The following is a 15412-nucleotide window of genomic DNA, read 5'->3' as shown; positions in this document are numbered from 1 at the left end:
TGAGAGACAAATGTTTTATGCACTGCTATATACCCCGTATCTAGAATAGGATTTGGCTCAATGCAGCCACACAATGAATATTTGCTGAAATGAATGAATAAATAAAATGGAAAAACAGAATAAAAGGAAGGAGGAAGGGAGGTCATCTTGCTCAGACAACAGACTTATTATCAGCAGAGATGAATTCAATTCAGCAAACATTTATTTGTATTTGATTAATCCAAACTGCTTCACTAAATTTATACATATTCTATGTACTTTAGATAAACCTTAAAACCTTTGGACCACAGTTAAGTAGTGCTGTAAATACTGAAATCAATACTGAAAGCCATCTGATGGTCTATACTGAATTGAACTGACATTGGATGGCTGAAGCAGTATCTAAGAACTCTTACTGCCTATAAACTTCAGAAAATCTGCTATTACTATAATACTGGATCAATATTTTCTTTTGACAACAAGCCAGCTATTTATAGTCTACTTTAAAAGTTTCTTGTACATTTTTTCTGGAAAGTATGGTCAGTGTTATCTGGTACAATAAAACCAGATTAACAATTATGAAGTTTGCCTACAGATGTAAGAGACTAAACTTGGTTTGAAATGTAATTTGTGTCAGCAACAAGGATCAATATTTCTGTGAATTTTCATAGGGTACTCAAAATAAGTTTCTCACCTTGGATTAATTTTTTTTTAATCAGATGAAAAATAAGAAACCTTCAGGCTGAGACAGAAATGCCCATCTGCACTTTCCTAGTTGCTTATGACAACTGCAAAAGGAGCCCCAAAAGGTCAAGAAGCAGTGAAACAGCAGCTAGAGCCCCACAGGTAACCCTTCTCTACGCTCTCTGCATCATGGTACCAGAGAGCACTCCTAGGCCCAGGATCAAGCTTGTCCAACAGAGAGTTTATAGTATCCCCCGTAAGGTGTCAGTTTACATTCCCCTGTACCTCTTCGCTATTAACCTCAGTCCTTCCAGAGACTTCAGAGTCCCTGTTACCCCAGAAGCACAGATTAGGACCAGCATATACAACTAAGAGAGAAGTCAGCGAAACAGTAAAAATTGAGAGGCTGGGAGAAGAGAGAAAGGAAAGGATGCTGACAGAGATAAAAGGAATCATCTTGGCTCATATGAGTCCACAGGTGATTTCAAAGGCCAGGAAGCTTTGAAGAAAGCTGGGCTGGCAGAATAGACTGTCCTCCACCAAATCTAGGGAATGAGAGGGGCAAATGAGGACTTATCATTTAATGGGTACAGAGTTTCGGTTCAGGAAGTTCTGGAGATGGATGGTGGTGATGGTTGCACAACAACGCGAACGTACTTTAATGCCACCAAACTGTACACTTAAAAATGGTTAAAATGGTAAAATTTAAGTTATGTATATTTTACCACAGTAAAAGAAAGTTTTAAGTTAGTTACTAAAACAATGGATGGGACAGAAAGGCATCCACAAGGCCGAAAGAGTGGCTATGGGGTGGTCAACAGGACAGTATCCCCAAACCAACAGACAACCAAGAACATGTCGGTCAAGGACTCTAAGAGGACACTGATGAGCAGGCAAGTGAAAATGAGACACAGATGAGCTTTTTGACATTCCAAAAGTTTCCTACAGGAGCAGATGCAAGGCAGCACCACACAAGGACAAAACCCAGTGTCACCATTTATAAAAGTTCTCAACACTACAATCAGCTCTGGGCAGTGAATTCTGAGAGTCTTTGTAACCTGTCCTTACTCTCAGGTTTTACTCACCCTCCAGAAGAGTGATGGTGGCCTTCCAATTTTTGAAATTCACAGATAAAATTTTTTCTTGCCAAGGTACTAGGGCAGCAGAATTCCTGCTCCCTCATTCTTAGGAAATACATGTCATCTGAGGTCTGAAAAGTTGCTTTAACCCTTCCTAAAGATACCAATATTTCTATCAGCCAATTATACAGCTGCAACAAAGAAAGCCCAATCCCAGGTCCCTTCATGAATTGCTTTACTCCTGCAAACACTGTTCCTCTAACTACAAACTATACATGATAATAAGGTAAAAGAGATTTTTTTTTAAAAAAACTAAATATTAACTTATTTTCAGTGATAATAAAATGCAAACTTAGAAAATCCTTCATGATCTAAACTTCTTGTCCTCAAAGAGACTCTCACTGGGTTTTAACTATCTGTGGTGTTTGCCAGGATGAAGGCATCTTATCTTTCAATTTTAAAAAATTTGTTTGAATGTTCTGGAATCCTCATTGATTGTTGGTAGGAATTTAAATAGTGCAGCCTCTTTGGAAAACAGTCTGGCAATTCCTCAAAAGGTTAAGCACAGGGTTACCATAAGACTCAGCAATTTTACTCTTTGGGTATATCCAAGAGAATGAAACATACATTCATAGAAGAACTTATGCACGAATGTTCATCAGCAGCATTACTCATAATAGCCAAAAAGCGTAAAGAACTCATGTGTTCATCAGCTGATGAATAGAAAAACAAAATGTGATAGGTCCATATAATGGAGTATTTAGTAATAAAAAGGAATAATAATACTTAGAAATACACACTACAACATAGATGAACCTAGCAAGCATCAGGCTAAGTTACAGAGGTAAGACACAAAAGGGCACACACATCTTATCTATCATTCCAGTTATATGAAATGTACCAAAGTATGAAATGTCCGGAATAGGCCAATCTGCAGAGACAAAAAATATAACAGTGGTTACCTGGGGCTGGGGGGGTAGCACACAGGGAGTGACTGCTAATGAGTATAGAATTTCTTTTAGGAGATAAAAAGGTTCCCAAACCAGATTTTGGTGATTGTTGTAGAACTTTGTGAATTTACTTAAAAACACTGAATTGTACACTTTAAACAAATGAATTACATGTTATATGAATTACATCTTAGGCTGAAATGTGTAAAGAAATGTAAAGAAATTATACTTTAATTTTTAACTATTTTAAAAATTCAGATACATTTTTAAAATATTGTAAAATAAAAATGCAAATTGAACATCAATGATTTTACTCTCTTATTCTCTGATGTCTGCAGGTGGGTTCACGATCACTTAACTAGTGTTTTAAGACAACTTCAAATTTAACCATCATTTATTCATTCATTAAGCAAAGATTTATTGACCCCCAACCATAAAGCAGGTACTGTACTATACAGATGAATAAAATGTAATTTTTGCCCTTAAGATTTTATTTTCACAAAGGGGACACAGATGTAAACCAATCAAATGTTTTTATGTGTTACATATGCTATTATAAAACTTATCTGTGGGGCCGGGCGCTGTGGCTCACGCCTGTAATCCTAGCTCTTGGGAGGCCGAGGCGGGCGGATTGCTCAAGGTCAGGAGTTCAAAACCAGCCTGAGCGAGACCCCGTCTCTACTATAAATAGAAAGAAATTAATTGGCCAACTGATATATACATAAAAAATTAGCCGGGCATGGTGGCGCATGCCTGTAGTCCCAGCTACCCGGGAGGCTGAGGCAGAAGGATCACTCGAGCCCAGGAGATTGAGGTTGCTGTGAGCTAGGCTGACGCCACGGCACTCACTCTAGCCCGGGCAACAAAGTGAGACTCTGTCTCAAAAAAAAAAAAAAAAAAAAAAAAAACTTATCTGTGACTTTTTAAACCCCATATGTACATTTTTTTAAGGTTCTAGATATTTTCTAAATTTCCTTTCTAGCCAAAGGCAGACCAGGTTACTTCCTGTGTACCTTGTTGCTATGATTGCTTTACTAAAATATTTTCCATGCAGAATTTCTATCAAGCCAATTAAACTGCTATATTTCACATGTAGGCAAAGATTGCCCATGAAATAAACAAAATTGACTAAGACACTATTTAAAACAACAGGCTATCAAAACAATTAGTCCCGGGCCCAGTGTGGTGGCTCATGCCTGTAATCCTAGCACTTTGGGAGGCTGAGATAGGAGGATCATTTGAGGCCAGGAATTCAAGACCAGCCTGGACAACAGTGAGACCCTGTTTCAAAAAAAATCAGTCCCATTAATCTGAAGTATTTTCTTTCATCGAAGCTTCCAACTATTGCTTCGGTGTAAGGAGTTTTGTTTCACTGGAAATCCTGGACCTTTCTTTGACTATGAAAGTAAAATTTGGGAATGGTTTTATTTGAAGACTTTTAAAAACCTAATATTTCCTATTCTACTGGCAATTGAGAGCTCTGTCTAAAATCAAATGGAGCTCACCTAAGTGGCCAGAATCTCAAAAATAAACTTCCAATTGAATTTATCTAAAATATTTTTATTATTCATTTGAATGAAATGCCTCCTTCTTTACAATGTTAGGAAAAATAAAAACTGAAATGTTATTTTAAATGTAAATAATCCTACAGAGGATTTCTAGGGCAGTGGAAATACTCTACCTGATACCATAATGGCAAGAACGTGTCATTATACACTCGTCCAAACTCATCAAAAGTACATCAACAAGAGTGAACCCTACTGTTTCCTATGGACTCTGGCTGATAATGATGTAGGTTCACCAATTCTAACCGATGTACCACCCTGGTGGGGGATGTTGGTAATGGGGGAGGCTGTGCATGTCTGGAGGCAGGGAGTATGTGGGAAATCTCTGTACCTTCCACTCAATTTTGCTTCAAACCTAAAACTGCCTTATAAATTCGTTTCCTATTTAAATAGGAATCAGTGTCTTCAATTGTTAATTCATCAGCCCTATTGCTTACTCACAGAAACTCCTGAATAGGGACACTGCTCCATTTTTTTTTGTTTTTTTTAGAGTTTTAGAGACAGAGTCTCACTTTGTTGCCAGGCTAGAGTGAGTGCTGTGGCATCAGCCTAGCTCACTGCAACCTCAATCTCCTGGACTCAAGCAATCCTACTGCCTCTGCCTCCCAAGTAGCTGGGACTACAGGCATGTGCCACCATGTCCGGCTAATTTTCTGTATGTATATTTTTAGTTGGTCAATTAATTTCTTTCTATTTTTAGTAGAGATGGGGTCTCACTCAGGCTTCTTTTGAACTGACCTCGAGCAATCTGCCCGCCTCAGCCTCCCAGAGTGCTAGGATTACAGGCGTGAGCCACCATGCCCGGCCGACACTGCTCCATTTTTGAAAGACCACATTTCATGTTTGTAAAGCATTTAAGCGCTCAGACATACAATGAAATGTGCTCTGCGACTGACATGTGCTCTTTCACTGCATGCTGTCCAAGTGGAAATACTGCTACAGAAGAGAAGTGAGGGAGGGGCCCCTCCAATATTTGGCTCAACCCTGACTCCTCAGTGAAAGGCACTGAAACCAGGCCACAAGCCACAGGAGAGGCCGGAGGAGGCCCGAGAAGGCTGGAGGTGGTTTGATCTGGGGGAGGGTGAATTTGAGTGTGGATGGAAGTCCAGGGTGCTCCAGAGGGAGGGCCCCAAAGGAGATAACATTCAGGTCCTTACAAAGGACACACATGCAGCACCAAGTTATCTACAATGCAAGCCTTCATCTGACACTTTCTGCATAGAAAAGGAGAGGCAAAGAACTATGCAGACCTTAGCATAAGTACTGGGTAAGACAGTATTCTACAATGGACACACAGGAGGTTGAAGGAAAAGTAGAATATAAAATAAAACAAAGAGGAGCCCAAATTTACAAAGACATAGAATGCGGGGATTAGGGGAAAAAAAAGCCAGCTGATAATTTTTGAAACAAAAAAGTACAATTTATGGTAAAAATTGTTTAAATGAGGCTAGGCCCAGTGGCTCACGCCTATAATCCCAGCACTTTGGGAGGCCGAGGCAGGAGGATGGCTTGAGGCCAGGATCGAAACCAGCCTAGGCAATTCTGAGACCCGTATCTACAAAAAAAAATTAGCCAGGCACAGTGGCGTGTGCCTAAAAGTGCCAGCTGCTAGGGGGGCTGAGGCAGTAGGACTGAGCCCAGGAGTCGGAGACTGCAGTGAGCTATGATGATGTCACTGCACTCTATCCTGGATGACAGAGCAAAACCCTGTCTCAAAAAAAAAAAAAATGCTGAAAAAAGAGAAAATGCAGAAACTGTTATTAATTTATTGTCATTTACAGCCAAAAACACTCATCTCATTTTTTTTGGAGTCTCCAAAAATGGCTGAAAAGAAACTTTGCTAATCAACCGTGTACCTGCTAACATCTAATCCTGCCAGTACAAGAAACAGTAACAAAAGGCAGTTTCTTTCCACATAACACCCACAATCATAAAAGAAAACAACAAAAATTTTTTATACCCATTATTTGAGGAATATTGCTCAATCTTTTGGTCCATTTTAACTTACCTTTGGCTAAGCATTGTAGAGTCTTTCCTCTAACTTACATATCCTACTCAGAGGGTCAGTTCTTCAATAAATGAAACAAACAGCTTGGTAAATCCAATTTCCTTCTAAGTATCCTTACAATTCAGCCGATAATCTCAACAATAATTCTTGAGCATTTCTCACTCTCACTTTTGGCACTTTTAGGAGCCAAAAGGAGACAACTAAGAAACTTCAAGGACATAAAAATCTACTAAATTTCACCAACCTACTGGCCTAGTGGACACTAGACATCAGATATTAGAAAATATTAGAAAGGAAAGGATCAGCAACTTGCCCCCAGGTGAGCCAGGTTGGTAGGTAACTCCTAACTTTCACATCTCACTAAATAATTTCAAATACTGGCCTTCCACATCTATATAATGGAATTCTAGGCTACTAAAAATTCCAAGCTGTATTATATGGGGGAAAAAGCTAATTACATGAATGGGAACAATACATCCTTTTTATATTAAATATGTAAATATTACACACATATGAGAAGGATAAAGAGACACACTAGCCTGTACATGCAGCAAGTAATCCTGGAAAAACAAGGAGAACTGCAGGTTGGGGTGGGAAGAATAATTATCTTTCATTGAACACACTTTATACTCTACTATAAATATTTACATTCACTTGCATAAATTTAAATGCCATTTTAAATAAATTCAACCTCTGAAAAATTAATATAAGCTATGTATTTGTTAGGATCAGGCTATCTAAAGAACCTGGGCTCCACCTGTTGCATAAAAGCTTCGGGACACTCTTTGGTCAGTCTGTTTCTGGTTTTCTCTCTCTTCTCCGCTGTCCCTGCCTCCCTCTTTCTCTATTTGTGTATTTTCATTCTACTGGCATTACTGTCTCCCTCTTGCTCGCATCCTAACTCAGCCGGGGAGGTCTCAATCCCCACCCAGGAGGTTGAACAGAAGTCCTGTGAACAATGCTGATCTGTGGCTCCTGCTCCACAGAGAATAGCTGGCTGGGGGACAGCCATCTTCCTTTGGAAGGCAAAGCCTCCCAGAGCAAATGAGCACAGCACACTCTTGGCTTCAACATTCCCCTTGCCTTTGAGTGTTGGTTCAGGACTCCAGAATGACTCCAAGGGCTGTTGGCTCCAGAGACAAAGAAGGGAATCTGGTTACATCCTCCTTGACCCTGAACCCTCTGTCTTGCTCCCCTGGCTGCTTCTTTTTGTAACTTTCCCTATCTATGCTCTGGCCACTCTGCAATCCCCTGGGAGAACTTCTTTGTCATTCTGAACTCTGTGGAGCCTGAAGTCCTACTCTAAAGCTCCACTATCTTGGGGCATACAATCAAACTCTGACGTGATGCCACATCCCTTCCACCAAAGTGGACTGAAGGACGTCAGGCAAGACCCTGAGTCCACCCCGGTGCCCTACACAAGGCCCACCATTGACAGTGACTCCTCATGGGCCTTTCCTGGTTTACCTCCCTTGAAAACCAGTGTCTGCAGCCTTCGGGGCCAAGGGAGAATGGCAGGGAATTTTGCCCCTAACATTGTTTCTATTTGCCCATTAGCCTTAAAGCCCTCTGAAGATTAGACCACAGGCTCTAAGCAATCAAACTGTCCATTCTCCAAGGAAATATGGCAACTGACACGCTGGCCTCTCCTCCCAGGCAAGTGGGATGCAAAATCCAAGGGCTCTGGGACAGGCAGGCCTGGAATGAACCCACCTCAGCACAGCTTTTTTTCTGAGGCAGTTTCCCTACCATTTACTAAGCCTTGGTTTTCTTATCTGCAAATGGTGAAAATAATTCGTATCTCATAAGATGTGTGTAAATATTCAAGTGACTTACTACTCCCCTATGTAACAGCACTGGGACCCCCCCTTACTCATGTGACACATCCACAGTTCTCATCTCAGCCCTACAGCTCAAGCCACTCATTAGGTCACTAAGCCTTGGACACATCTTAAAATCCCAAAGTGTAAAGATCCTATTTCTGATAGATATACTCCTTCCTTCCTATGAAAAGCAAAGTTTGGAAACTGTTGTAAACATATACTATGAGCAACTAATCCAATAAAAGAAAAAAGAAAAGTACCTTGACTTTTGTTAATTACTGAATCCATAGCTCCAGTAACACACACAGACGTACCCACCTGCTTTCTTTGGTGCCTGCTTACCCTCCTTCTCTAAAATGGCCAAGATTCATGGGGTCTTCAAGACCCTCAGGAACCCTCTCCCTTATTTTTGAGAAGAGGAAACAAAAGGCTCAGAGAGCTTAAGTGACTTATCCAAAGCTACACAACTAGTTAATGACATGTAGTTGTGCAACTTTAGCCCAGTGGTTAAGCCCAGCAAAGTGAATGATTCCTGAAAGCCGAGTCAAGGTGGTTTCACACTGCAAGACTGTATTTCATGGAGCTTAGCAGCCTTTACAGACACTCTGTGAATTGAAACACGTATATTTAATTGCCAAAAACAACAGATTCCATGGATCTTCATTTGGTGGATGTCCTAGAACTCCTGTCACCAAATGAAACTTTCTGAGAGACAGAGATGATTATCCATATGGTAGCCCTTAGCTATATGTGGCTGTAAGTCATGGGAAATGTGGCTGGTACAACAGAGGAAATGAATGCTTTCACTTGATTTTACTGTAATCAATTTATATTTAGATAGTCAGCTGTGGCTAAGTACTTCCATATTGGACAGTACAGCCCTAGACCACTGTGATTCTTGAGGTAATTTGGAGACCCAGTGCAGTAAGCACATTGAGCTCTGGAGACAGATGGACTGATTCAGATACTTTCTAGTTCAGTAAACTTGTATGGTCATTTAACTTCCTACACCTCAGTTTTCACACGTGTAAAGGATTGATAACTCCTACCTTACAGTTACTCTGAGAATAAAACGTGATGAATTAGCACACATACAGCCCCTGGGACAGTGCTTAGCACACAGAAGAGAACTCAAGCCCATGTGGTATGCCTTCCTGCATCCCTTCCCAGCTCTCATTAGAATCTGACACCCAGGATTTGGCCTTTTTAGACACTTGCCCTAAATGGATGCAGTCCTGGCTGGAGAAATAAACGTCCAGTTCTAGCAAACCAGGATCTTTAGTTTCCATCAAGATGACCCCAAAATGGAAAGGTGGACCGAGATAAAATCCAAATAATCTCACTTCTCTCTGACATACTGTGATTCTGACTCTGTCCAGATTCATCCTTGACTAATTATCAACAGGAAAGGGAAGCTGTTCAACCTCCACCTCTAGAATTTATGGCCACCTCCTTTGTGAGGCAGCCAAACACAGACCTTCAGAGGGAGAGCCCTTTAAGAAAATTCTCTAAGCCCTGCACGTTATACATGGCTCATGTGGCTGCAGCCCTTCTTCTTCCCTCATGCCTGGTCTGGATGTGAACCCCAAGTCCCCCAGGTTACCTGAAGCTGCAGTGGTGGGGGTATTGGCCGGTGGTGGCTGAGAGGGGCTGCTGTTCTCAGTCATGAGGCACGCGTTGCCGCCATTGTTCTCTCTCTTGACAAGTATCTCGGCCGCACTGGGCAGCGGGATGGGGTGGCTGATGCCCAATTCCTCCTCCTGGGCTTGCTGCCTTCTCAGGGCCACCTGGAAGACAGGATAACGGGTCATCCTCCAGCACTCCAGAATCACGTGCATAGCTTTGTCAAAGCCACAGAAAGCCCTGCCCACCCTGATACTGTGATTCACTAGCTCTGGGGGTGAGGTCTGCAAATCTCCAATTTCTTTTAAAGCCACCCAGGTTAACTATGATGTGTAGTCAAAGCTGAAAAATGGTTTAGAGCCAGAGTACTTGGCCCATAGTAGGTGCTCAAAAACTGCTTGTTAGGGCCCAGTATGGTGGCTCACACTTGTAACTCCAGCACTTTAGGGGACCAAGGCAGGAGGATCAATTGACTCCAGGAGTTTGAGATCAGCCTAGACAACATACCAAGACCTCATCTCTACAAAAAATAGAAAATTAGCTAGGCGTGGTGACATGCATCTGTAGTCCTAGCTACTCAGGAAGCTGAGGCAGGAGGATCACTTGAGTTTGAGTCTTCCTTGTCTCCATAAAAAAAGAAAAAACTTGTTAAACAAATAATGCATAGAGCATCAGGAAATAAGGTTGGCAAGGGAAGAGCAGGTAAAACTGCAGAGTCAGCCAAGCAAGAGTTCCATCTGAAGAGTAGAAAAAGTCACAAGCATTGATAGATTATAGATTCGGAAAGAAGGAGAATGGGATCACTTAGTCCTCATTCCCCAAATATGTAAAAGACAATGGTACTAAGAACAGGGACCAGTGAGATTAGATTAGATCCTAAATTACTGTTTTGAAGGAGAAACAGGAGGCTAGCAAACGTGAGTACAACACAAGACAAAATGTGACAAACACCATAAGAGATGTACATAACAATCCTACAGAAGAAATTCAGAGATGGAAACATCTTTAAAATGTAGGAATCAGCCAGAGGTAGTATTTGAACAGAGAATCAAAGAATAGGATGAGTAGGACTTGGACCAGCAAGGATGAAGGGGTGGAACAATCTGGAACAGGGTAGGCAAATAAGGGCAGGGGCTGCTTAGGAAGCCTACACACAGAGCCCTGTTTCCCAGAGGGGGAGAGAGTATGTGGAGAAGCAGTGGGGGAAGGGGCAGGAATTAGGTGTTGAAGTCCCTGGATGGGAAAGGGGGAGGACAGGTATGTGACATTTCACAGGCAGGAAAGTGAGCCAGAACTTGGCACTGGAGAGGACCTGACCTACCTAAGAAACCCCTCATGGTCCCTCTTCAATTTATCTTCTTTTAAATAACATTGTTAAAGGTTGAAAAAAGAGGTTTAAAGAACATAAATTGTATTTCTGCTTACTACATGTAACAAAAAAAAGAAAGATTTTCTTTAGAAATTGACTACAGTGCTGGTGACTATGAAAGGAGAAAGTAAAAGTACCTGTCCTGTACCTCAGAAGCCCAGACACAAACCAAAAGCTGAAATCAAAAACACACCTACAATTTATATATTGTTTCAAGGACACTATAGTCCAAACATAGAAAGTTGATTAATTTGGAACTTTTACTCATAACCAAAAAAAGTCTTCAACTTAGAAAAATTAACCTTAAATAATCAAGTATTTAAAAATCAATGATTAAGCTTAAATCTTGTATTTTCTATTATTAACCAAGAAGTTTAGAAATGGTACCAGTAACTTTGACCAGAAGTTTAAAAAACCCTGCAAACTTCTGAAGTATGTCAATGCACACTTACACCCAAAATGCACAGGATATCTATCCCATAAAACTAAGGACACCTTTACAGACATCTCTGAAGATTACTTAGGAAATGTTATTTAAATGGGGAAGGGGTGACAAATGATTAAAAATGCAATTATTTTAAAATATAACATACATATATATTTTAATATCTAAGACCAATTTCAAACTATTTTAGAATGACTAAAAAGTAGTTGTATGTTTAAGGCACAGAACAAGCCTTCTGGTGTGTAAAACACTGAAGTTTCACGTTCTAAAAGTAACCTTGACTTGCTTTTGCTTTTAACATAGCAAACAGCCACCTCAAAATTAGTCCCTCTACTAACAAAGTTTATTAAAAATTAATATCCATGCTAGGGAAGTATTTTTATTATATTTCGAGGAGTATACCCTTCACACTAAATGTTTAAGCCAATGACTAAATGTACAGAATATTTTCCTCCTAGAAGTGTAATCTAAAAGCCCGTAAGTTTTTTTCAGCAAGCTCACTGCGATGCATTTTAATGCTACACCCGGTATACTCTTTTCATCTACCATAGATTAAGCTAAAAAAAATCTATGAAGATACCAAGAAAAAAAAAAAACAATTTTCATGACTACACTCACCAACCTGCGCACCCAAAATCTTTAGTTTAAAGCACATTTTTTAAAAATCTGATATACATAAAAAGCATTTAATCTTTATTTAGGCATTTGAACAGCCGTGTTCAATGGAAGATATTTACACGTTCTTAATCAAAAGTAGCACATCACTACCAAATTATTTCTTTGGTATCTTTTCTTTTTAAATACCCTTCCTTACAAAAATGAAACAACTTTTTAGCCGGAAAGAATGTATATTGCTGTCTTCCAAAGAGCAATTTAGGATACTAACGACATTAACTATTCCGTTAAGATGCCACATTACTAGTCGACTTACGAAGCTTTAAAAAAAAAAACAAAACAAAAAACCCGTGAACGACCGTCAAAACCTCAAACCCGCGCGCGCATTTTACCCCCTGCGCATATTCCTAAAAATTCTTAAACATGCTTTAAAATATATTCAAAAACAGTCTGCACTTGAATAACTCGGGTGGACACGGCAAATGCTCAGTTCTCAAAATGGCTGAGGCGCTCAGCCTCGCTCCAGTCGGGGCGAACGCAAAAAAGTGCGCCAAGCGCACAAGGGAAGACCACGCCACGCGGGCGTCCATTGCAGAGAATTTTCTAGAAAAACAAACAAGGCTTCCCAACCCATACCCAAGCCCCGGCCAAGTCTCCCTTTCACCCCACCCAGCGGCTCGCTCGTGCACCCTCCAGGAAACTCCTTAATTCGGTGGGGAGGCAGAGTCAGGGGCCGCGGGGAACCCCGGGGAAATCGAACCCCGAAACCCTTAGCTCAGAGGCCGGGATCGGAGACCGTTGGGAACCCCCCAGCAGAGCGAACCCCGCAACTCTGTGCTGGGAGCGCGAAATCAGACATGCCAGGGATTGATTCCCTTTAGAGGCGAACCCCGCAACCCTCACCTCGGAGAGATCACAGTGAAGCAGAGTGACGCCCCCAACTCTCGGCTACACAGCGGACTCGGGGTTTCCGGGGACTCCCACAGGGGCGAACCGAATCCCAGGGACCCTTGAGCAGAGGGAACCCTAGCAACTCCCTGCCGAGGCAGAGTTAGAGATCCCAAAGACTCCCCCGGAGGCGAGCCCCACAACTCTGCTGGGAAGCGGGATCAGAGATCGTGCGGACCCCCAAGCGGAGCGAACCCCGCAACTCTGCTCGGCGGGCAAGTCTATGGACGCGTCCCCCGCCCTCCGAGCCTGGCGTCGTCGCGTGGCTGGGCGTCCCGGACCCCGAGCGCGCCGCGGCCGCGGTGAACACCGCCGAGTCCCTCCAGACCCCAGGCCCCGCGTGGCGACAGCCAGGACAGGGCGACTTTATCCAAAAAGCGCGGGGCTGAACCCACGTTCCCAGGAGCCCGCACTCACCTGCGCGGCCATCACGCGCTGTCTCTCGGCAATCAGGTTGCACTTCTTGCACTGGCAGTCCCGCCACATGCAGAAGCGTTTGTGGCCCTTGAGCGGCGACGCGTAGCCGTGGTTCCTGCAGCGCGCGCACTTGGGCAGCCGCGGGGACTTCTTGCTCCCCGCGCCCAGGCCCGACGCCCCGGAGCCGGAGCCTCCTCCGCTGCCGCTGCCCCCGGCACCCGATCCTCCGGCTGCGCCCAGTAACGCCCCGGCCGCTTTGCCGAAGCCTCCAGCCTTGCCCTGCGGCGGTGCCCCGGGCGCGTGCGGGGCCTCCGACGGTGCGGAAGGCTTGCTGAATGCTTCCTCGTTGGGCATGGTGCCCCAAAGAGAAGTGCAAGGACTCTCCGGTCACCTCTCCCGTCTGCGAGGGAAGAACCCAACCGACGGCTAGGTTCCCGAAGAGGAGGCGCAGGAGCCGGCGCGCAGGAGGAGGCGTCTGCGCTGCAGCCGGAGGTGCAGCCAGAGTGGCGAGGTCGGGACATGCCACGCCTGGAGTAGTGGGGGGGAGGGGAGAGGTTTGTGCCCTTTTTTTTTTTTTTTTTTTTTTTTTTTTGGCGCGCGCGCGGCTCAGAACTTTTGGATACTTTTCAGAACGTTCCCGGGACTGCCCAGGCTGGAGAGGGCGAGAGGAAGCGCGGCCACGCCCCCCGCCCCCCAAGTCCAGCCACCTGGATACAGCCCCGAGCTAGCTTGCACAGATTGCAGGCGCCCCGAGAGCATTTCTGCAGAGTCGCTGCAAGCGCACCGAGAGAGGTGCAGAGCGGTTGGGGGATGGTGTGACCCCTCAGCTCTCCAAGGCGCCGAGACCCAGCTGCCAAAGCACGTTGCACGAGGAAGCTGGGCTCCCCAGGTCAAGAGCACAGTTGTGCATGCTGCTTGGAGCTGGTGCAAACCACCCTGTGGTGTCCTCTAGCTCTCCTCCCCCTCCAAAGCACATCCTCGAAGTTCAACCGAGCAGATCTTGGTAGCAGCCAACTTGGAAAATGGCTTATTTCTCTCTTAAGAAAATTAAGTATGAGGTTGAAAGCCTGAGAAGAGAGAAGTCTATTTATATGGGCAAATAATACCCTCAGTGTGGGGTCTCAAGTGCACCAAAAATGTCAAAGGTTGGGACTTTCTGTTCTCCATTTGTCCTTTCCTGCACCTGTGTTCATTTGCTCACAAGATTTCTGACTCCTGGCTCCAGATAACTTTACAATTTGTAGTTCCAGCCCTTGTTGCTTCTCACTTCTGGTGCTTGCCTTTTGAGGCAGCTTCATGACCCCAGAGACACGGGAAATTCCCAGACTTTTAAAAGTTTGGGGGAGGGAGGTTAAACGGATGTAGACATTTATCAAAAATCATCCTGCATTTCAAATCTGTACATTTTATTGTATGTAATTATATATGCCTCTAAAAAAAACCACTTCTCCATCATAAATAACAGCCTTTCCCAGAGTTCCCACCCTGAACGCCCACCCTAGCCATGTCTGTCTTCCCTCTGCACCTGCACAGCAACTCCATCCCTGCTGACTTGCTCTTTCTACACACCCACGTGGCCCCCTCAGCCAGCCCGCTCTTCCCTCCAAATCTGAATCTGCAGTAGTTTCCAGCTAGTCTCTCCTAGCCTTAGTCTTCCAGTATATTCCATGCACACGGGGGGGGGGGGGGGGGGGGGGGCGCCTGCAGTGACTTTTCCATGTGAAAAAAGTTACAGACCCCAAGTTGGGTCTTTATTTTTTTTTTGAGACAGAGTCTTGATTTGTTGCCCAGGCTAGAGTGAGTGCCTTGGCGACAGCCTAGCTCACAGCAACCTCAAACTCCTGGGCTCAAGCAATCCTGCTGCCTCAGCCTCCCAAGTAGCTGGGACTATAAGCATGGGCCACCAT

At 43.7% G+C, this 15412-nt stretch overlaps 1 protein-coding gene across 2 annotated transcripts in view; it reads right to left on the bottom strand.

The window, feature by feature from the left end:
* The window catches only part of DMRT1 (doublesex and mab-3 related transcription factor 1), a 108556-nt gene extending 94527 nt beyond the window's left edge, over positions 1–14029 (bottom strand). For both annotated transcript variants that reach the window (XM_012737214.3, XM_012737224.3), the window contains exons 1-2: positions 13506–14029; positions 9692–9875 (exon numbers count right to left, since the gene is read on the bottom strand). In XM_012737214.3, coding sequence (XP_012592668.2) covers positions 9692–9875; positions 13506–13859 — 538 coding nt within the window. In that variant the 5' untranslated portion in view covers positions 13860–14029. The remainder of the gene's footprint in view (positions 1–9691; positions 9876–13505) is intronic.
* Between the last annotated feature and the right edge of the window lie 1383 nt (positions 14030–15412).

This window comes from Microcebus murinus, chromosome 12 (assembly GCF_040939455.1).
Source record: "Microcebus murinus isolate Inina chromosome 12, M.murinus_Inina_mat1.0, whole genome shotgun sequence".
Classification (NCBI taxonomy): Eukaryota; Metazoa; Chordata; class Mammalia; order Primates; family Cheirogaleidae; genus Microcebus; species Microcebus murinus.
Note: the sequence above shows the minus strand (reverse complement) of the source record. Positions and strands in the feature narration are given on the sequence as shown.